Source organism: Myotis myotis, unplaced genomic scaffold, assembly GCF_014108235.1.
Source record: "Myotis myotis isolate mMyoMyo1 unplaced genomic scaffold, mMyoMyo1.p scaffold_m19_p_6, whole genome shotgun sequence".
NCBI classification, from domain to species: domain Eukaryota; kingdom Metazoa; phylum Chordata; class Mammalia; order Chiroptera; family Vespertilionidae; genus Myotis; species Myotis myotis.
Genome location: NW_023416368.1, coordinates 69,519,441 through 69,541,498, shown reverse-complemented (window position 1 = coordinate 69,541,498; position 22,058 = coordinate 69,519,441). Strand labels below are relative to the sequence as shown.

Below are 22,058 nucleotides of genomic sequence, written 5' to 3'. Positions count from 1 at the left end.
CTTGTTTTGGCAGATTGAACTCTTCCTTCTTGAATAGCATGAACACGAGGAGCTTCAGAGCCTGAGTATCTAAATGGAGTTGTGAACAGTTTTAATCTTCTTATACCACTCACTGGGGACATAGACGAACTGTACGTCAGTTTGTTGACACATCCACAGACATCTCTATGGCAAAAGAAATCCTTCTCTTCTAATACATAATTTGAGGGAAAGTCTAAGAGCTTAGCATTTGGGTATAATGTTAATTTTTAATCCTCAGTGATCCGTAGGAAAAGCTGGGAAGATTTAAGATTTCCATAGACATGGTATTTGGAGAAAAGTTGCAATGACAGTGTCTTTGTTGGTTGTGCTCTCACTTTCCTTAGTGTTCTTCAGTTCTAGAAAGTGTTGATGCAGCTTATCTCTGTACAGCAAGACCTGGGTCAGAAGTTGTTTGCATGAGCGACAGTTCTGATCTGGTACGGTATATTGGTTTTACGTCGGATCACAATAACCCCTATACCATAGAACGTCTTGATGTTTACAGGTTTAACTGTAGTCATATGGTGCTGTTGATCCACTTCTCTGATTGCTAGACAGTCTTCCTGACACTGTCCTATTGACACGATGTTGTGCTATCTTGAGTGACTTCCCCTCCATGTGTGCATGCATGCCCCAGGGTGGCATAGAGATGCCAGGGCACCCACATTCCTGGATGGGACTGTGGTGATGGCTTCTCCCAGAGAATGTTGGCAGGGGAGGAAAGCTCTAGAACTATGTCCCTCGAGAGAAGAACCTCTGGAAAGAAGTATTTTTCATTACTTTGATTTTCTTGCATTCATGAATGTTTTCCCAGTCAATCTAGGCTTGCCTGAGTTGAAGAATTTCAAGTCTAAACGTGACTCATAGGTTACATTCACTTTAAATTTTGAGGATTCCTCCAAATCAACCTTCCAAAGGTTTTTAGCCACCCAACTCCCACCTGCAGTGTGGGGGAGTGTCCCCTTCTCTATTCTCTTGGAAACATAATGTATTCTCAATGTCCCCCCCTTTTATTTGGCACTCTGAAAAGTGAAAAAGTAATGTTATTTAAAATTAATCCCTTTAAATTTTAATTATAAATCACTGGTGGTTTTTTACACTTAGATACCACTTGCATTTCTTTTTTTCCCTGTGACTTATCCATTCACATCTTTTTCCCATTTTTTTTTTTCTTTTGGGTTGGCCCTTCTGGATTATAAAAATGGTTTGTCAGCTACAGGAGCGCCCACTGATTTCCCTCTTTTACTCATGTGCTTCCCCCTCCCACCAAGCATCCCCGCCCCCCTCGGCCGCTGTCCTTAAAAGTCCTTTCTCTTGACCCTCCCTGCCTGCACCACCCCAGCTGGTCCTGGTCCTGGTGAGTTCCTCAAGCCTCTCTAGGAAGCCTGTCCCCACTGTTCCCTTCCCCAGCCCCTGTCCTGTGCCAGGGAAAACCCAGTTATTTATTGGAGTCTGTGTCCCTCTTTGGCTTGGATGGTTTTCGCAGTCAGGCATCATCTTTGCATTTGCACAGTCTGGTGTGGAAGCTGGTATATAAACAATGTATTCAACAATCGTTACTGAATGCATGAACAAGATTAAAAAAAAAAAAAAAAGATCGCTGCCTTCTAAAGATGTCAGCTTTGTTGTGCAGCTTAGCGCACACCACAGCTCAGCTAAGAAATAACATCTGCTAGCTTTTCTCTTTGCAAAGAAGAGACTGTCCCCACAACACTTCTGTTCATGTGTGGGTGATTTTCACGTGTGATTCTAGTGCTTGGAGTTTCTTGGGGAAGACTGTGACAGGTTCTGTGCAAACTCTAGCCTTCCTGGCTCCTTTTTTCCAGTCTCTTCCTGCTGCGTGTGACAGGGTTTTAGCCTGACCTTCAGATGACACTCAGAGGACCGGAGTGAAGAGGGGGGATGGAGGAAGGGTGTTTCAGAGCGGGAACTACAATTTGAGCAAAGCATTGGGGGGACGTGAACTACCATCAAGAAGGTTCGGGAATACATGTAATCTTTTACGTTCAGAAAGTAATGGTTCAACTGCTGCCTGTTTTATTTCCTCTGAAATCATTGCATGTAGAACTGACAGCATCAGCTGCTGACATTTTAGATGTGTGTTGATGCTGAAGTGATGCAATGTAATGAAAATGCAGCACATCCCTTCGACATTCCCTCTCAATTACAATTTAAAACACACGGGGACAGAACAGTGTATACCTGATTCAAATGTATAGCTCTGGGGGTGTTATTATTTCTTTAACTTTCTGAACAGCTTAAGTTGGGACCGTTTCAGAATGAGTCTTGGGACAAGGTCTCTATAGGTGAATGGCTCCATGCAGCACAGAAAATGTTCTCAGGATGATCTCAGCTGGGCAGGTACCTGCGGCAATTCTGCATGAGCCTGGGCTCCAAGCTGACGTAGGAGGACCCCCAAAGTGGAATTTGTGCCATCTTCATAGTTTCTAGGGGTCATATGGTAGTAGAACAAGCAGAAATCTTTATCACTAGTCACAGGTTAACTGAGGCTGAGGCATAATTTAAGTCCCAATTCCTAGGGAGGAATCAATGTATCAGCCTTTATAAAAGAAGCCAGACAGACCTACATCATCTTTGAGGTCCAAATCTTAGCTCTTCTGACAGTATAGTCTTTAGAGAGGTAGGTGTGTGTGTGTGTGTGTGTGTGTGTGTGTGTGTTGGCTTCCAAAGACTTGCTTTGTGATCTGATAATAGAATGTTTAATCCAGGTCACACATTCATTAAAGCCTAAATGTAATTAATATCACATTAATCCATAAAATAAAGATGATGGTTGTTTCAAGAGGAATCTAGTAAAGGATACAAAAGAGATGTCTTGGTATCCTCGTCTTAGATTGGAAACAGGAAATTGCTGGCAGGCAGAGCTGTGGTCCCAGTCATTTAACTAGGGTGTTGCAGCTCAGATTATAGGTAATAATTCAAGTGTTTTAGGATCATAACATAGGTTCATTTTGTCATAGTTTATAGTTAAGAAAATATAGTCACTTCACAGATACATAGCCGGGCTTCAGAATTCAAGAACAAACTAAATTAATGATTGAATAAAGTAGATAAAAGATGTTAGTCTAAAGACCCACTGCCCTGGACTAAGAAGCAGAATATGCTCCTAAGTAAATATCTGCTGAAAATCTGCTTTCCCCCAAAATGAGCCACAAATGTCACCTACTAGGGTTATGTTTAGTTCCAAATTGTGTCTCTTTTCACAAAGTGAAAAGAATCTTCTGAAATGTCTAAATTCTAATCTGCATTGAATCACTTGGGTCCAGAATAAATACATGTCAATACACAATTACAAATATGCTTGAAAAGAACTATGAAATTTATATTCAGAAACATCTTTAAATACCAGAAAGCACGGGCATGTTGTAAACAAAAAATATTGTTGCATTTCATTGTCTGTAACAAAATACAATATGACTAAAGCTATTATGTAGGTGCCAGGAGAAGGTTGTTTATATTACCACTAGAGGCCCGGAACACAGATTCATGCACTGGTGGTGTCCCTCAGACTGGCCTGTGCCCTCTCGCAATCTGGGGCAGCTCGGAGGACGTAGCAGTGCGTGAAGCAGCAGGCAGCCTGGGAGGAGCCCGAGCGCACATGGCTCCTGCTCACCCCGGCCCTGCTGTGCCTGCTGCCACCACTTGATAGCGCTGCTGAGGAGGCAGGAGAGGCTTGCGCCACTGCAGCTGTGCTTGCCAGCCATGAGCCCAGCTTCTGGCTGAGCAGCGCTCCTGCTGTGGGAACGCACTGACCACAAGGGGGCAGCTCCTGCAGTGAGCGTCTGCCCCCAGGTGGTAAGTGCGCATCATGGCAACTGGTTGGCTGGTCGTTTGGTCACTTAGGCTTTTATATATATAGATTAGCTGCCTGCCTTCCTAGCTTAGTGTTCTTTTCTGCTTTTGTTCTTCTGCACCCAGATTTAGACTACTCTGTCTATATATTTACAGATTAATTCCTCCATAAAAGGAGTGGCACTGGGGAGGTTAGGAGATGAATAAATTGATTCTAATCATTCCCCAAACAAATAACCTCACCTCCTCACCCTCTTCCCTGTTGTATTTTCTTACAAATAAAGGAAAGTAAATGTATCACCTGTAATTCCTGGAGCCCAGCGCCTTCCATATCTAGAATAAGCTTTCAGTCAACTAGAGGTTTATTGCTTTGTTTTTGTTTTGTTTTTTGTCCCCTAGGCCTGTTGTAGTCTACTCTTATGAAACAAGCAAATTGTAAGAAAATTATAATTTCCCTTGCCTCCTATTGTTATACATTTGGGTAAATCTGCAGTAAAAGTATCAAAATTCAGGTTCAGGGAATGAAAGGGGTGGAAGGCTTGCCCCTGCCCCATGTGAATGAGAGAAAATTTCACAGACCGGGTGCTAGGCTTGTTTATTCTTGCACATTCACAGAGACTGAACATTTCGCTAGATTTTCCAAACCAGTGTTTTCTACTCTTGGGGTAAATATACTGGCTGAATTGTTAGAAAAGGGTTAGTCAGGGACAGCAGGAACTGCTCTTCACAGATGTTCTTTCAGAAAGCAAAGTAATATGACAGCATCCATTAAGAGCATCCTGCCAGATTCCCCAGGGCTAGCAAGTCAGGGACTGTGGCCCCCAGGAGGCACCTCACCGCTCCTGCCAGCTTCCTTCAGAATGTTCCTTGGACTGCAGTCACCATGTGGTAGCAGAACGACGGTGGAATATAGAAGGCCCTCCGTTGCCTTGTTCCTCAGTCCCCGGTCATGTATGTGCTCACTAATTTTAAAAAGGAGCATTTTGCTTGTTGTTTTGGGGAAATATCAGACTATTAATTAGAATTAAAAGTCACTGCCAGAAGGGAAGAAACAAGTAAAAAGACTATGCAATAATAGGTACTTAAGAGGAAACTACATGTTAAATGATCCAGTCTCTCAGGAGAGGTCCTCTAGCTGGCTTGGGGAACTAGAGTGCTTTTATGGAGAAGTATCTGCCTGCTCTGTTCCTTAGACCTCCCCCAAGGCCTAACCTGGACCCTCCCTTCTCTATAGGACAGTGTAGATAGGCAGAGATGGGATTACAAAAAGGCTCAGATCCCAGACCCACAAGCCAAACCTAGTATCATGTTGTCCAGGGGTCCTCTGACCTATGGATATACAGGCAGACTAAGAATTAACCCCAACTAAAGAGTTTTGCCCGACTCAGAACCTCATTCACAAGGCAACACTATGTCCTTTCCAGGCCAGAGAGGGAAGTATTTCTGTTATCAACATGCATTCTCTATCATGTGAGGCTTATTTTCAATTTGATGAGTCTATCATTTATTTGAAAGACTAAAGCAAAATGATACTAATTCATGCCCAGCCTCCAAATCTTCACATTGTTAGCTAATAACTTTAAGTAGTATGGATAATTCATTGTAGATTCTTAAAATTAATGACATAATCATGTTCTAATCAACGGAGGTCACACAAGGACAACTTCAATGTCAAATATGAGCAACCCAGGTAAATAATATAACTTAATTTGATTTACTCCAGATTTTATGTTGGTCCTAAACTACTTGATATTCTGAGAAGCATTAAACTCCCCAGTGTTCAACAGAGTCATGCTCACAGGCAGGTTAGAAAATCAGATGCTACAGTGAAGGAATTCTCTAGTAAGAACACAGTATTTTCCAGATGGCTTATTTTTCTTGTTTTTCACTAGGATATGGAATTACACAGTATGCTTTGGTGGTTTAAATTCAGCCTCTTGAACCCGAGTTCATCTTCTAGCTCTACTACTTCCAAACTGGTGATCTTGGGAACATGGTTTAATCTAACTGTGCCTCCGTTTTGTCATCCTATAAAGTATTAGTACCCATCCCACAGAGTTGTTGTGAAGATTAAATGAGTTTATACACGTCAATGTCTGGCACACAATAAAGGTTCACTGTTGCTATCATCAATAGAAGATAGTTCTAGTAACGTGCAAGCTTGTAGCCACTTCAGTGGGAACCGTATGACCTTTTTTTGAATGTTCTCTCCCTTCCAACAGGAAAATGGCAGATGCACGAGGGCGGCCTCCTGAACATCACCAAGGTGTCTTTTTCAGACCGAGGGAAATACACATGTGTTGCCTCTAATGCCTATGGCATTGTGAACAACACGGTGACCCTGCGCGTCATCTTCACCTCGGGAGACATGGGTGTCTACTACATGGTGGTCTGCCTCGTGGCCTTCACCATCGTCATGGTCCTCAACATCACCCGCCTGTGTATGATGAGCAGCCACCTGAAGAAGACAGAGAAGGCCATCAATGAGTTCTTTAGGACAGAAGGCGCGGAGAAGCTGCAGAAGGCATTCGAGATCGCCAAGCGGATCCCCATCATCACCTCAGCCAAAACTCTAGAGCTTGCCAAAGTCACCCAATTCAAAACCATGGAGTTTGCCCGCTACATTGAAGAGCTGGCCAGGAGCGTGCCTCTGCCTCCTCTCATTATGAACTGCAGAACCATCATGGAGGAAATCATGGAGGTGGTCAGGCTGGAGGAGCAGGGGCAGAATTTTGTGCAGCACACGCCAGAAGGCCAAGAGGCCATGGACAGGGATGAGGTGTACATGATCCGAAACTCTCTTAAGCGAAGTGACTCCCCCACCGCTGACTCAGACGCTTCATCGCTGCATGAACAGCCTCAGCAGATTGCCATCAAGGTGTCCGTACATCCACAATCCAAAAAAGATCATGTGGATGACCAAGAGGGTGTACAGTTTGAAGATGTCAAAGATGAAGAGGACACAGAACTGTCAGCTGAACAATCCCCAGAAACTGTAGAGCCTTCTACAGATGAAACATCCACAGAGCTAACGCCTGAAGAGCCCACGCCCATTGATCCCATGGATGTTGAGCCCACGCCTGTTGAGGTATCAGATAGAGTCCCGCCGCCTGCTCACCTGGAAACTACAGAGCTGGCAGTGGCACATGAAAGAAACACCTGCATTATTTATGAAAGCCATGTCTAATATCAACTCTGAAAAGCTATGCATATTAAGAAAACCAGGGGCTGCTCCTCGTAGTCCAGATGTAGTACGCACTTGCCGCTAAGCCTTACAAGGAGACTCTCATCCCCTAGGTAGGAGTGATGCTATTGTAGAAGGGGAAACACCTGTGTGCAGTCCTTGTGACTGGACCTTCCCCAGGAGAAAAGGATGCAGGAAACATCAGGGTGCAGGATTGATGCTATTGTCCAAGTGATACAAGTTTTAGAGACGATTCTCTGCCAAATACCGTCATTGGTAATGCCCTTTTGGCAAAGAGTACACTACTGTAAGATAAATTTTGAGTTCAAGAGCCCTGTCCAATGCACACTGCATTGCTTTTCTTTTTAAAAAAATTACAGGTCTGCTACAATAGCAAATGCACGTATATGGGTTTGTTGCACTTTCTTCTCAGTCTTTGTTCCTTTCACTGTTCCTTGATAATGGAGTAGTTGTTGTTATATTAATACTAATTGCTCTTTCTGATTTGGTCTTCTTTGTCCTTGCTTTCCCCTAGAACATTTACCTCAGAGGCGTTGGTATCAGTCACCAGTACCAGGGCTGATATCTACAAGTCATTTATAATGTTCCAGAGTAGTCACTAGACTCCTTGTTTTTATTATTTCCAAGGCCTATTTTCATACCTTGATTTTTACTTGTTTCCAATGAAGCTGCTGTAAGTGAAACTGAGAAAACCTTTGCCCAGGAACAGCACTTTAATAGCCAAATGAAAACGTGTTTACCTGTCCGATTCTGAGAGCCTTTGTGTGAGCTCAACTGAAGTGTGGTGGTGGTGGTGGATTATAAAAGGTTGAGTATACTCATAATAACCATGAAAACTGCTGTTTTTACATTTAAGTAACATCATCCTCCAAACAAAAACTGATGTTTATCTGGAAAATTTATTGCTTCCTAAGTCAGAGGCATTTGATGAATCCCTGTAAGGTTGTATAGTATTAGCTACCCAGAAGGACTTGCAGGGAAGGCTGTCCTATATAATAAAGAGCTTATATGCTAATTAGACCAAACAGCAGAACGACCATCCGGACGACCTCCGGACAACCATCTGGACGACCTTCCAGACGAAGCTGGGGCTGTGAGGGCAGAGCCCCTTGCATGAATTTCATGCATAGGGCCTCTAGTATTATAATAGTATAGGAAACTGTACCATCAAATTTCATGCCAAAAGTATTAAATTAATTTTTAATCTCACAAGAAAGCGGTTATATGCAAGGCAGAATGATGTCATAGACAAAGGACAAAACTAGTCATCCAAAGGCCAACACCTTACCTGACCGTGCCAATAACCAGCTGCCTGGCTTTAGGCAAATCTGGGTTTCAGTTTCCTTATCTGTCAGAAGACTTGGTGAGTTCTGAGCACCATTTAAATAGTCTCATTCTCTCACAGAACCAAACCAATACTATTATCCTTGTTCTTTTTCACAGTTACTTTAAAGATTTTCATTTGTATCTCTAACGTTGTTTATGCTGCATTACTTACTCAGTAATGAGTAAGTATGATTTTCAAAAATCATAGCATTTTAAGTAAATTGTGGATCTTTTCCCTCCCTTCCCCCCCCCCAAATTAATCATGTGACCACTTCTACAGTTTAGATTTAATCATGATGAGAACAAGTGGTGTTATTTCATTTTTACTTAAGAGCAGGGAGATACTAACATTAAAGCAGTTATAAGGGTCATGGCTGATGGGGTCATGACATCAGAGATTAGTTACATGGACCACACTGGTAATGAGAGAGCAGATGCAGATGTTTAGTCCTTAATCTATCACTCTCTGGATAAGTGACCTTGGACAGTCCCCTTCTCCATTCTGGGGTTTAATCTTTTTACTTACAAAGTATAGGGGTGGTTGTGCTCACAAAATCCCTTCTCGCTCATACATTTAAAGTTTTATGGAAAGTTTGTAATCTCTCATGGTGGCCCCCATAGCAAGACATGCAATATTAGGAGCAAAAATGGGTACATGAGATTGGATGTTTTCGCTGTCCAAACTTTACAGCAAATGTCTCTAGCTCTGTAGCTGAAGGCAGTGGGTATGGCTTTAGGAATGGCTTTGACAGTTTTTTTACTCATAGATACCTGATGTTGAAGGCATACTCACAAGATGTGGAGTTTGATCAGACATCTCTTAGTCAGGAATGAACTGTTGGCATCTTGGGTGGTCACATAAAGAAATTAGTAGTGAGCAAACAAGAGAAACCATGACTCCTGATTGGGCTCTCCTGACTGGGATTTTATGTATTTGGGTGCAGAAAAGTTTTCTCTCCAACTCTCACTTGTTATAGAGGTCAACAAATTCTTACCAGGGATCTGTATGCCCAAAACAATAGACTTAAGCTCACTTTGGGGTATTGGGAGAACTGTTTCTCAATGTATTCAGTTTTCATTCCACCCAAACCCATGTGCATATTTCCACATGAAAATTACAGGAGAAGACATCTATTTCGTCTAGACATTGATTCAGGGTAAAACGTTTAAAATGGGCAAATTTTTTACGATGTAGGAGCAGAAATGTGTGACCAAAGAATGTTTCCATTTTGCTTTTAGCTTCTTTAGACTGAGGAAATTATATAGATTTTCAAAATGTTCTCCCTCTTTAAAGCATCAAAAAGCTCTTGATATAATAATAGCCAACCTAAAGGGAAATTAGCTTACAACAGAGATTTCTCCTCCCAGAAATTCTACACTCTTCCTATTCATCCTATTGCTTCTTACAAAGGGAGAAAGGTTCTCCTGCTAGAAATGTAGATGACCTTGTGACTTTCAGCTGATTTTCAAAGATAAATAACTGCTCAGATTCATAGAGGTATGGCTGTGTGTGCGTGCGCGCGCGTGTGTGCGTGTGCATGCGCACGAGCATTCACAACACACGTCAGACTCATTTGGGCAGTTTTAAAAGCTTAACACCAAATCCCAAGACATGTTCCTTGGGTTGTATGTAGTCATTCTCAAAATCAAACAATTTCTGGTTTCTGAGACATCTGGTTATATCTCTAGCAATTTTTTTCTTGAAATTCTAAAAATAATTCAGATATGTATGCATATTTAATTCACTTAGGTGATCTGCAAACTTGGATGGTATTTATTGTAAATGGGAAAAATTTATAATGAAAAATCTATGTAATTTATAGTGGTTTTGTTTAATATATTATATTTTCATATCGTTAGGGCACATCTACTCTTCTCATCTTTTTGTATATCATACTTAGTAAAAAGAAATACTAATACTTGACTAAAATCTCTAGGAACTAAATGTGATGCCTAATCTATAGAAATCACTCTGATAATATGTGAATGTTCTCACCCATACCAAGCATTATTATGTCATTACATCAAGAATGATCTGTCTCAGATACTTACAAGCATTCCTTTTTTTTTTTTTTTTTTTTTTCAAAACTATGGATTCTGGAATCCACTTCCTTTCTTTTTCTTTTTTGTTGTTTGCTACATTTTTAATTGTGTATGTTGTTTAAGCTTCCCTTTAAAGGGCAAGTGTGAGATAAGAAAACAACTTAATGGAAAGACAATTGAACTATGGCTCTGTAGATTCTTTAATGGACTGATAACCTGTTTTAAATCTAATGCTTGGGTTGTTATTTATTAGTGATCTAAGATCTGCTCACTTCTTTAGTACATGAAGAAAATGTGAGGCACAATGAATATTTGCATGTTTTGTAGAGGCACACTCTCAATGTGGTGCAGCCAACACAAATCAAGTTCACTACAGAAATACCAATCCCAACCATGGGAGGAACCGTTTTACAAAGGCAAATCAGGCATCTTTTATTCACAAATGGAAATATTGTGTCAGTGTTGAAATTCTGAAATGGTTCTGCTAAAGGGGGGATTTCCTCTGTGTTTCATTTGGTAAGAAAATGGAGCGTTTAACTCCTCTTTCAGATACTCTATTTTATACTCAGCACGGTTCAACTACTGACCTATACCTATCTTCCCATATCCTTTTAGCAATCCCTTAAGATTATTATTCCTGTTTCTATTAGATTTTTAAACTAATTTATTGTACTCTTTAAATACCTACCAGATCTCATGGTATATTCCCACATATTTTGAACACCTGATATCTTTACGATTTCAGGTGCTCAAAATATTCATTTTTATATTTACCTATTCATTTAAAAGCCCTTCAGTAGATGACAACATTCATTTTCCTATTGCCTTTCTTAGGGCTTCTACAATGATTAATCTAGTTTGGATTAAATAAATCAGTGGTGGGGGGGAAATCAAGTAAAATAGAACTGCTTATTATGTTTTCCAAAGGACTGAGGGTTTGTTATACAAGAAAATATCATAAGAGGTTGGCAATGATCTTTGTGATTCTATAGAGATATCATTTTAAAGAGGCTAATACTTAGACTACCACAATCAAAATTGAAGCTTTAGAGCATATAAACTATAAAACAATTAACTCTAAGAATATTTTGGCATGAATTATTTTTTATTTTACCTGTAACAATAGCCTTCAAATGTATCTCTCTGACACCATAGAGCTGCCTATAGTGAATTAGGGTCCAAGAAGACACTTGTATTTCTGTTTGGTTTGCTGTATATCTATTTCTGCATATCCTGTATTAAAATTGGAAAGTAAAAAAATTTACCTGGGGTAAATGTCAAACTGGCGATTCTGTGAACTATAAATGTTCAACCTTTTAAAAGTAATTTAAATATGGAAACAAATGAGTGATATTTAAGTTGATGTTATAGTAGAAAAAACAAACGTGATTCATCCTGTATTTTGATTGTTGCTTTAATAAAGGGTTTGCACAGGTGTGAGGATTGTTGTATTGTGTCCCACCTAAAGGGCATTTCATTGTGGCTTGATTTACTTTTTGCAATGACATGAGATTTGTAGTCAATTATTTTCCCTACCTTCTGCATCTGCAGCTTATCTTGGCGGGGGGGGGGGGGGGGGGGGGAATGAAATAATTTTTATATAAAATTACCAACTATCCAAATTTAGAAACATTAACTTCATCCTAACAAACTTCATAGCAATTTACTTTTATCTATATCAAGACATAATTTTTTTAAAATATATTTTATTGATTTTTCTACAGAGAGGAAGGGAGAGGGAGAGGGATAGTGAGTTAGAAATATCGATGAGAGAGAAACATCAATTCAGCTGCCTCTTGCACGCCCCCCACTGGGGATGTGCCCGCAACCCAGGTACATGCCCCTGATCGGAATCGAACCTGGGACCCTTGAGTCCGCAGGCCGACGCTCTATCCCAGAGGTCCTCAAACTTTTTAAACAGGGGGCCAGTTCACTGTCCCTCAGACATTTCACACATGCGCACTGCGTGCCCGGGACCAGTCGGCTGCTAAGCAGGACAGGTAGCGGCGGCAAAAACACCCGGCGGGCTGGATAAATGTTTTCGGCGGGCCGCATGTGGTCCGCGGACCGTAGTTTGAAGACCCCTGCTCTATCCGCTGAGCCAAACCAGCTAGGGCAAGACATAATTTTTGACATGTTCAAGCTTACTGAAAAGAAGCCAGAAAGATATGGAAACTCACATATCCAGAATTTTCCATGGGAGTAGGCATGAGTAATAGGTCTGCCACAAACATCTAGACAACACCCAATCCAGGCCAAATCTAAGAACATGCTAAGTATGTCGGTTCCTTTGACGATCAGTAAGCTTCGAAAGCTGAATTCCACTCAGATGAGACACAAGCAAAACAATAAAGGAGACTACTAAATGGGAAAGTAAGGCACATGACAAGGGTAGAAAGTATTTTACTGTGGACTAAAGATGCTAAAGAAGTTACTGAGTGAGTGATACAATAAACCATGCATATAACTAACCATCCATAGGTTCTCTCAAACGATAAAAAGGGTTTAAGACAGCAGTTCTCAACCTCTGGGTCGCGACCCCTTTGGGGGTCCAACGACCCTTTCGTCACCTAAGACCATCGGAAAACACATATATAATTACATACTGTTTTTGTGATTAATCACTATGTTTTAATTATGTTCAATTTGTAACAATGAAAATACATCCTGCATATCAGATATTTACATTACGATTCATAACAGTAGCAAAATTACAGTTATGAAGTAGCAACGAAAATAATTTTATGGTTGGGGGTCACCACAACATGGGGAACTGTATTAAAGGGTCTCGGCATTAGGAAGGTTGAGAACCACTGGTTTAAGAGAATTATGCTGGCATTCATGAAAAATGAATGACTGTGTCCTCATGAAAGAGCAAATAGGTAAGTTTTGTTCTGTCCTAACCAGGTAATTTTGCCTGGTGCATATTTTCAGACACAGAACAAACAGTTACTAAATTATTTTTTGCAGATTTTGGAATGCCATGTTCTCCATGGGCCTTAATCAAAGGAGCTAGAGCTTGATAAAGCTTAATATTAATAGTGATTTTAAAAGGATATAGTCACAGAGTTGGAAAGTAAGTAGGAGTTTATCTGATTTACATGCCTTTTCTACAGTGTGCGCAACAAGTAGTAGCAGTTCAGTTCTACTTGAAAATCTCTGATATCCTTGGCAATGTAGCTCAATTGGTTGGAGCATTGTCCCATACACCAAAAAGGTTGCAGGTTCAGTCCTGTACTCTCTCACAACAATATCTCCAATATCTATCTCTCTCTCTCTCTCTCTCTCTCTCTCTCTCTCTCTCTCTCTCTCTCTCTCTGTCTTAAAATCAATAAAATCATCCTCAGGTGAGGATTTTTTTAAAAAAAAAAGGAAGAAAAAAATCTCATAAATAGAGACCTCACTACCTCATGCAGCAGCATATTCCATTGTTGATAGGTTTTAAATTCTGAGTAAAAAATCTTAAAAGTAGTATCACACTGGTCCTTGAGCTAGCTGAAAGCATGATTTAGTCCTACTATGATAAAACTGTCTCTTTTTTGCCCTGGCTGGGTAGCTCAGTTAGTTACAGCGTTGTCCTGATATGCCAAGGTTGTGGGTTCGATTTCTGATCAGGGCACATACAAGAATCAACCAATGAATGCATAAATAAGTGAAACAACAAATCAATGTTCTCGCTCTGTCTCTAAAATCAATAACTAAAAATTTTAAAAACAAAATAAAGTTATCTTTTTACTGTCAAGATAATTAAAATTATAAATGTATTCATAGAAAAGAGAGGATTACAAATATTGGGGGTGCTCCTGACAATACTACATTAATTACATGACATGTGACATTCATTCTTTTGTGTGAATGGTTTCTGCCAATTGGTGTTAGAAGAAGAAGTCAGGTGCTTCCTCCCAACACCTACACCCCTCCCCCAGGATGCCCTAAGGCTACAGCTCATTAAATAAAGGATGGTTCAACAAGCCAGAACAAAAAGGAAAGAAGCAGCAGATTTGTTGCCTTGGTGATTATGGTTTTGAAGGACCATTAGAATTGACATACTGAAAGAAGTATATATGTGTTAAGTAGAATATTGAGGTATTTTTGAATAGCAATTGAATGAGAGCCAGCACCAAGCTCACATATCCACATTTCACTGATTTAGAACAAATACTCCAAAAACTTATATGGAACCAAAAAAGGACCCCAAATAGCCATAGCCATCTTGAGAAAGAACAAAGTTGGAGAGATCACAATACCAGATATCAAGTTATACTGCAAAGCCACTGTAATCAAAACAGCCTGGTACTGGCACAAGAACAGGTATATAGACCAATGGAACAGAACAGAGAACCCAGCAATTGACCCAGCATTTACACTATTAGGGAAAATGAAGACTCCAATGGTAAAAAGATAATTCTCCTAAAATACTAAAGAACTAATATTAAATAAGCTAAAAATATGAGTGAAGATTGATAAAGCAATATGAATTTTCTCCCAAAATAATTTTTCACTACCAATGGAGTGGATTTTCTTTTAATTGACTCATGTTTTAAGGTTCATTATAGAAAAGGAATCCCAGTGAATCATGCAAAGAATCACCTATGTATAGAAGTCAAAATTGGGGGACTTTTTGTGGTTTAGTGTAAATGATATATAGCATCTTTTTCCTGAAAATTGTCATGAGTCAGATAAAGCTGATACATATTGAAGACCTCTGATGTGATTAGTACCTCTGATTTTATTATGACTGATTATTATGTTTGCAGGTGCTGCATACTTCTTCCATGTAGGCATTCATTCATAATGATTGAGATGATTGAGTTGAATTTTACATTTTACTTTCTGTGAATCCTTTGAAATCGGAAATTGCTATATTTCATTCAAGTTTACTATTCTCTATTTTATTAATCAAATATTTTACTCATTTTGTTTTTTTAATATATATTTATTTATTCAGAAGGGAAGAGAGAGGAAGAGAGAGATAAAAATACCAATGATGAGAGATAATCATTGATCTGCTGCCTCCTACATGTCCGAGGGGGACATGTGCCCCAACTGGGAATCAAACTGTGACCTCCTGGCTCATAGGTCAATGGTCAATGCTCAACCACTGAGCAACACCAGCTGGGTCATTTTACTCATTTTCAATCAATGATTTACAACATGATTACAAAAAAATAACAACAGCTGGATGATCTATAAATGTCTTTATCTGAAGCTAAAAATGGAAGTCTTGTGCTCTGACACAAGAATAAGACATTGTTATTATACTACATTCACTAATAAACTGAATGTTTATATCCACCCAAAATTCATATGTTGATATCCTAATCCCCAATATGATTGTATTTGGAGGGGGCCTTTGGTATGTGATTAGGTCATAAAGGCAGAGCCCTAATGAGAGTAGTGTCCTTTTAAAAAAGATCCCATGGAGCTCTCTGGCCCCTCCTCCCATTTAAGGACACAGCAAGAAGAAAGGCATTCTTTGAACCAGAATGGATGCCAGGACTCACCAGACACCAAATCTTCAACATCTTGATCTTGAACTTCCTGGCCCCAAGAACAGTATCTTTCTTGTTTTAGCCACTCGCTCTTATTTTTGTCACAGCAACCCAAATGGACTAAGGCTGTATAGTGGAAAATGACACAATAACACATCAAACATACATCATGTTTCCTTCAAGTCCTTACATAGAGGGTTGGATTACCTTTGAAAATATTTTCCTTAGATTTTTTTAATATCTTTTCACCACTCTTATTCAACATAGTACTGGAAGTCCTAGTCACAGCAATCAGATAAGAAGGAAACATAAAAGGCATCCAAATTGGAAAGGAGGAAGTAAAGCTGTCATTATTCACAGATAAGATGATATTGTACATAGAAAACCCTAAAGATACCACCAAAAAAACTAGTAGATTTAATAAATGAGTTCGGCAATGTAGTAGGATACAAAACACCCAGAAATCGATGGCATTTTTATACAGCAATAATGAACTCTCAGAAAGAGAAGCTGAAAAAACAGTCCCATTTACCATTGCCACAAAACAATTAAGATAGTTGGGAATAAACTAAAACAAGGAGTTAAAAGACCTATACTCAGAAAACTAAAGGACACTGCAAAAAGAGAGGAGGATATAAACAAGTGGAGAATATACCATGTTGATGGATTGGTAGAATTAGCATAATTAAAATGTCCATACTACCCAAAGCAATCTATAGATTCCATGCAATTCCTATTAAAATACCAATGGCACATTTCACTGATTTAGAACAAATACTCCAAAAACTTATATGGAACCAAAAAAGAACCCCAAATAGCCATAGCCATCTTGAGAAAGAACAAAGTTGGAGGGATCACAATACCAGATATCAAGTTATACTGCAAAGCCACTGTAATCAAAACAGCCTGATACTGGCACAAGAACAGGTATATAGACCAATGGAACAGAACAGAGAACCCAGCAATTGACTCAAGCTATTATGCTCAATTAGTATTTGACAAAGGAAGCAAGAGCATACAATGGAGTAAAGACAATCTCTTCAATAAATGATGTTGGGATAATTGGACAGGTACGTGCAAAAAACTGAAACTAGACCATCCTCTTACACCATACACAAGAATAAACTCAAAATGGATAAAAGACTTAAATACAGGTTGTAAAACCATAAAAATCCTAGAAGAAACCGTAGGCAGCAAAATCTCAGACATTTCTCTTAGCAATATGTTTGCCGATATATCTCCTAGGGCAAACATGTCAAATGCAAAGGCTAACACAGGCCAAATAAACAAGGTTTAAATTTATGTGGGCTGCAAAAAAACAAAATTTTCATAGAAACGTAGGTTTATTTCGATAGACATGCTGAATTCAAAGGGCTGAAAAAAATGAGCAATCGTTAACATAAAATAATAGAACATTTTAATAAAAATTAATATTTTCTTGAACATTAACTTGGCAGACACTGAATAATTGCACAAATTAATAAGTGTAATGCAAAAAAACCTCTTTTTCCTGTTCTCCGAAAGTGAAATATTTCCTGTTGAGCAAACCAAACAAGTCAGTCCAACACTAATGATGTGGCATTTGCTGCTAAAATATTTGCTGCTAATATTAGAGGAAAGAAATGGTGCACCTGCGCATAAGGCGAGTAAGGGAAATGAATGCAACACGATTATAGTAATCAGTCATTAGCGAACATTGTAGTTCGTTATTAATAATTATGTATAACAGGATATTGTAAAAATTAAATTACGATTTTTTTATTAAAACATTTCTTACTAGTACATACCATTATATTGGCGGGGCCACAAAAATATTAGTTGTGGGCCACATGCGGCCCATGGGCCACAAGTTTGACATGCTTGTCCTAGGGCAAGGGAAACTAAGGAGAAAATAAATACGTGGGATTACATCAAAATAAAAAGGTTCTGCACAGCAAAAGAAACGATCAACAAAATGAAAAAGGAGCCCACTGTATGGTAGAACATATTTGGCAATGATACATCTGATAAAGGCTTAATATCCAAAATATATAAGGAGTACGTACAACTTAACAAAAGGAAAACAAACAATCCAATTAAAAAATGGGCAAAGGACCTACATAGATACTTCTCCAAAGATGACATACAGATGGCCAAGAGACATATAAAAAAAAATGTTCAACATCACTAAATCATCAGAGAGATGCAAATTAAATGACAATGAAGTATCACCTTACACTTGTCAGAATGGCTGCCATCAACAAATCAACAAATGCGAGAAACCAAGATGGCAGCATAGGTAAACACCCAAAATCATTGCCTCACATAACCACTTCAAAAATACAACTAAAGGACAAAACGGACATCATCCAGAACCACAGGAAGGCTGGCTGAGTGGAAATTCTACAACTAGAAGGAAAGAGAAAAGCACACTGAGACTCAGAGGAAGTGCGGAAAGTGAAGAGGTACGGAGGCGCCAACGGAAAGGCCTGGCAACTGACGACACCATTGTCTTTTTCAATCGGGAGGGAGTCTCAAGCTCCCGACAGCCCTGAACTCTCTGGGGACCCAGACTCATACGGGGAGACACTGGACTGTCTGGCAGTGGGCAGAACTCGAGGGCGGCTTTCTCTCAGAGGTGCTTGCAGCGATTACCGCTGGACATTGAGACACGGGGCCTCTTAGGTCAGGACTGAGGATCAGCCTGAGCTGTTTGCTCCACCCTGTTGATTCCCTGAGACCCCGCCCCATCCAAGCTGTGTGCAGAGGCTTTTGCATATGAATGACCTGGCCCTTTGCAATCTAAAATTACCTAACAAACTGCAGCTGGGTCAGAGAGACCCAGAAATCCAAAAGAATGCCCAAGGCCCCACAGCAGCTTGCATTGCTTCACAGCTGGGCCTCATCTGGGCACCTCCAAACCCCAAACAAAGAAGATGAATCTGCAGATCTCTCCGTAGCTCCTGCTGGGTAGCCTCAGGCAGAGGCTAAATTAGCACCTCCTTAGAGATCCAAGAGCCAGTGTACCCAGTGGTCAGAGTGGGACCATCCAGATTACAACTCCTGAGATCCATAAGGGACACACTCAGGGGGCAGACTCAGTGAGCACCAAAGCCCCACTGAAGCAAGTCTTGCCCCATAAGAGCGTTTCCAGCACAGAAGTTCTCCCACCGTACACACAGCTGATTCTCACAGCCAATTGGCCTGGAGGTCAATTCCTCCCAGTGATACCAACTACAATCAAGGCTTAACTACAACAAGACTGTGCACACAGCCCACAAAGGGGTACACCAAGAGTTTCCACCTCAGGTAATTAGGGAGGCTGAGCCACTGGGACCTATAGGACACCTAGCACACAACGCCACTCTATCAACACAGGGAAGCAGCAAAAATGCGGAGACAAAGAAACAGGTCATAAATGACAGAAATGGAGGAAAGCAAACTACTGGATATAGAGTTCAAAACCATGTTTAAAAAGTTTTTCAAGAATTTTCTAGAAACCGCTGATAAATTTAGTAAGACCCTCAAAAAGTCTAGTGAGACCCTCGAGGATATGAAAAAGGACCAACTAGAAATTAAGCATACACTGACTGAAATAAAGAATATTATACAGAGATACAACAGCAGACTAGAGGATCGCAAGAACCAAGTCAAAGATTTGAAGTATGAAGAAGTAAAAAACACCCAACCAGAAAAGCAAAAAGAAAAAAGAATCCAAAAATATGAAGACAGTGTAAGGAGCCTCTGGGACAACTTCAAGCATACCAACATTCAAATTATGGGGGTGCCAGAAGAAGAGAGAGGGCAAGATATTGAAAACCTATTTGAAGAAATAATGACAGAAAACTTCCCCTACCTGGCGAAAGAAACAGACTTACAAGTCCAGGAAGCGCAGAGAACCCCAAACAAAAGGAATCCAAAGAGGACACACCAAGACACATCATCATTAAAATGCTAAGAGCAAAAGACAAAGAGAGAATCTTAAAAGCAGCAAGAGAAAAACAGTCAGTTACCTACAAGGGAGTACCCATACGATTGTCAGCTGATTTCTCAACAGAAACTATGCAGGCCAGAAGGGAGTGGCAAGAAATATTCAAAGTGATGAATGCCAAGAACCTACAACCAAGATTACTTTACTCAGCAAAGCTATCATTCAAAATTGAAGGTCAGATAAAGAGCTCCACAGATAAGAAAAAGCTAAAGGAGTTCATCATCACCAAACCAGTATTATATGAAATGCTGAAAGGTATTCTTTAAGAAGAGGAAAAAGAAGAAAAAGGTAAAGATAAAAATTATGAACAACAAATACACATCTATCAACAAGTGAATCTAAAAATCAAGTGAATAAAAAATCTGATGAACAGAATAAGCTGGTGAATATAATAGAATCAGGGGCATGGAAAGGGAGTGGACTGACAATTCTCGGGGGGAAAGGGGTGTGGGGGGTGCGGGAAGAGACTGGACAAAAATCATACACCTATGGATGAGGACAGTGGGGGTGGGGTGAGGGCAGAGGGTGGGGTGGGAATCGGATGGAAGGGAGCTATGGGGGGGAAAAAGAGGAACAACTATAATAATATGAACAATAAAGATTTAAAAAAAAACAAATCAACAAATGCCTGTGCTGGTGAGGATGTGGAGAAAGGGGGAATCCTCATACACTGCTGGTGGGAATGCAGACAGGTGCAGCCACTATGGAAAACAGTATAGAGTTCTTAAAAAAATTAAAAATGGAACTACCATTTGACCCAGTGATCCCACTTCTAAGAATATATCACCAATCAGAAAGAATGTATGCACCCCTATGTTCATAACAGTGTAATGTACAATAGCTAAGTTCTGGAAATAACCCAAGTGCCCATCAGTAAATGAGTGGATTAAAAAGCTGTGGTACATTTACACCATGGAATACTATGCAGCTCCAAAAAAGAAAAATCTCTTACCCTTTGAGATGGCACGGAGGGACCCGGAGAGTATTATGCTAAGAAAAATAAGCCAATCAAAAAAAGAGAAATATCACATGATCTCACTCATATGTAGAATCTAATAAAGAAAAGAAACTATTGAACAAAATAGATCCAGAGACATAAAAGCATGGAACAGACTAATAAATCTCAGAGGGAAGGCAAGAGTGGTGGGTGGGTGGGAAGAGATTAACCAAAGAACTTATATGCACATATGCATAACCCATGGACACAGACAATAGTGTGGTGAAGACCTGAGGGGGTAGTGGGTGCAGGGTGGAGTGGGTCAATGGGGAATAAAAGGGGACATATGCAATACTTTTAACAATAAAGATAAATTTAAAAATAATCATAAAAATAAATCAATATAAATATATAATTATAAACCTTCATTTTATATTCACTAGCATAGAAAAATTATAATATAGTCATGATTGTCCTGTTTATGTGCGCTCTCAAGAGCATGGCTGCACCCGGTAAGTATAGCTAACTGGTTGAGTGTCCCTGGTGTGATTCCTGCTCAGAGCACATGTCAGAGTTGCTGGATCCCCTGATAGGGAGCATACAAGAAGCAGCCAATTAGTTTCTCTCATCATCCATGTTTCTTTGTGTGTGTGTGTGTGTGTGTGTGTGTGTGTGAGTGTGTGTGTGTGTTTACTTTTTATTTTTATTTTTTTAAACATATTTTATTGATTTTAGAGAGAAAGGGAGAGGGAGAGATAGAAACATCAATGATGAGAGAGAATCATTGATTGGCTGCCTCCTGCACGCCCCCTACTGGGGATCGAGCCCACAACCCAGGCATGTGCCCTTGGCTGGAATCGAACCTGGGACCCTACAGTCCACAGGCTGACGCTCTATCCATTGAGCAAAACCAGCTAGGGCATATTTTTTTATTGTTTAAAGTATTACAAATAGTACATATGTCTCCTTTTTTTCCCCATTGACCTTCCCCTGGCCTCCCCTACCTCCCAGCACATGCCCTCACCCCCGCTCCCCATGTTTTGTGTCCATTGGTTGTGCTTATATGCAAGCATACAAGTCCTTCGGTGATCTCATACCCCCGCCACCCCAACACTTCCCAGCCTTCCCGCTATAATTTGACAGTCTGTTTGATGCTTCTCTGCCTCTGTATCTATCTTTTTGTTCATCGGGTTATAATGTTCGTTATTATCCATAAATGAGTGAGATCATGTGGTATTTTTTCTTTCACTG

General features: G+C 40.0%; 1 protein-coding gene across 1 annotated transcript in view; it reads left to right on the top strand.

Annotated features, from left to right (window-relative positions):
• MFAP3L (microfibril associated protein 3 like) overlaps positions 1-11,845 on the top strand; it is a 45,919-nt gene extending 34,074 nt beyond the window's left edge. The window contains exon 3 of the mRNA XM_036312923.1: positions 6,057-11,845. Coding sequence (XP_036168816.1) covers positions 6,057-7,021 — 965 coding nt within the window. The 3' untranslated portion in view covers positions 7,022-11,845. The remainder of the gene's footprint in view (positions 1-6,056) is intronic.
• The last annotated feature ends 10,213 nt before the right edge of the window (positions 11,846-22,058 follow it).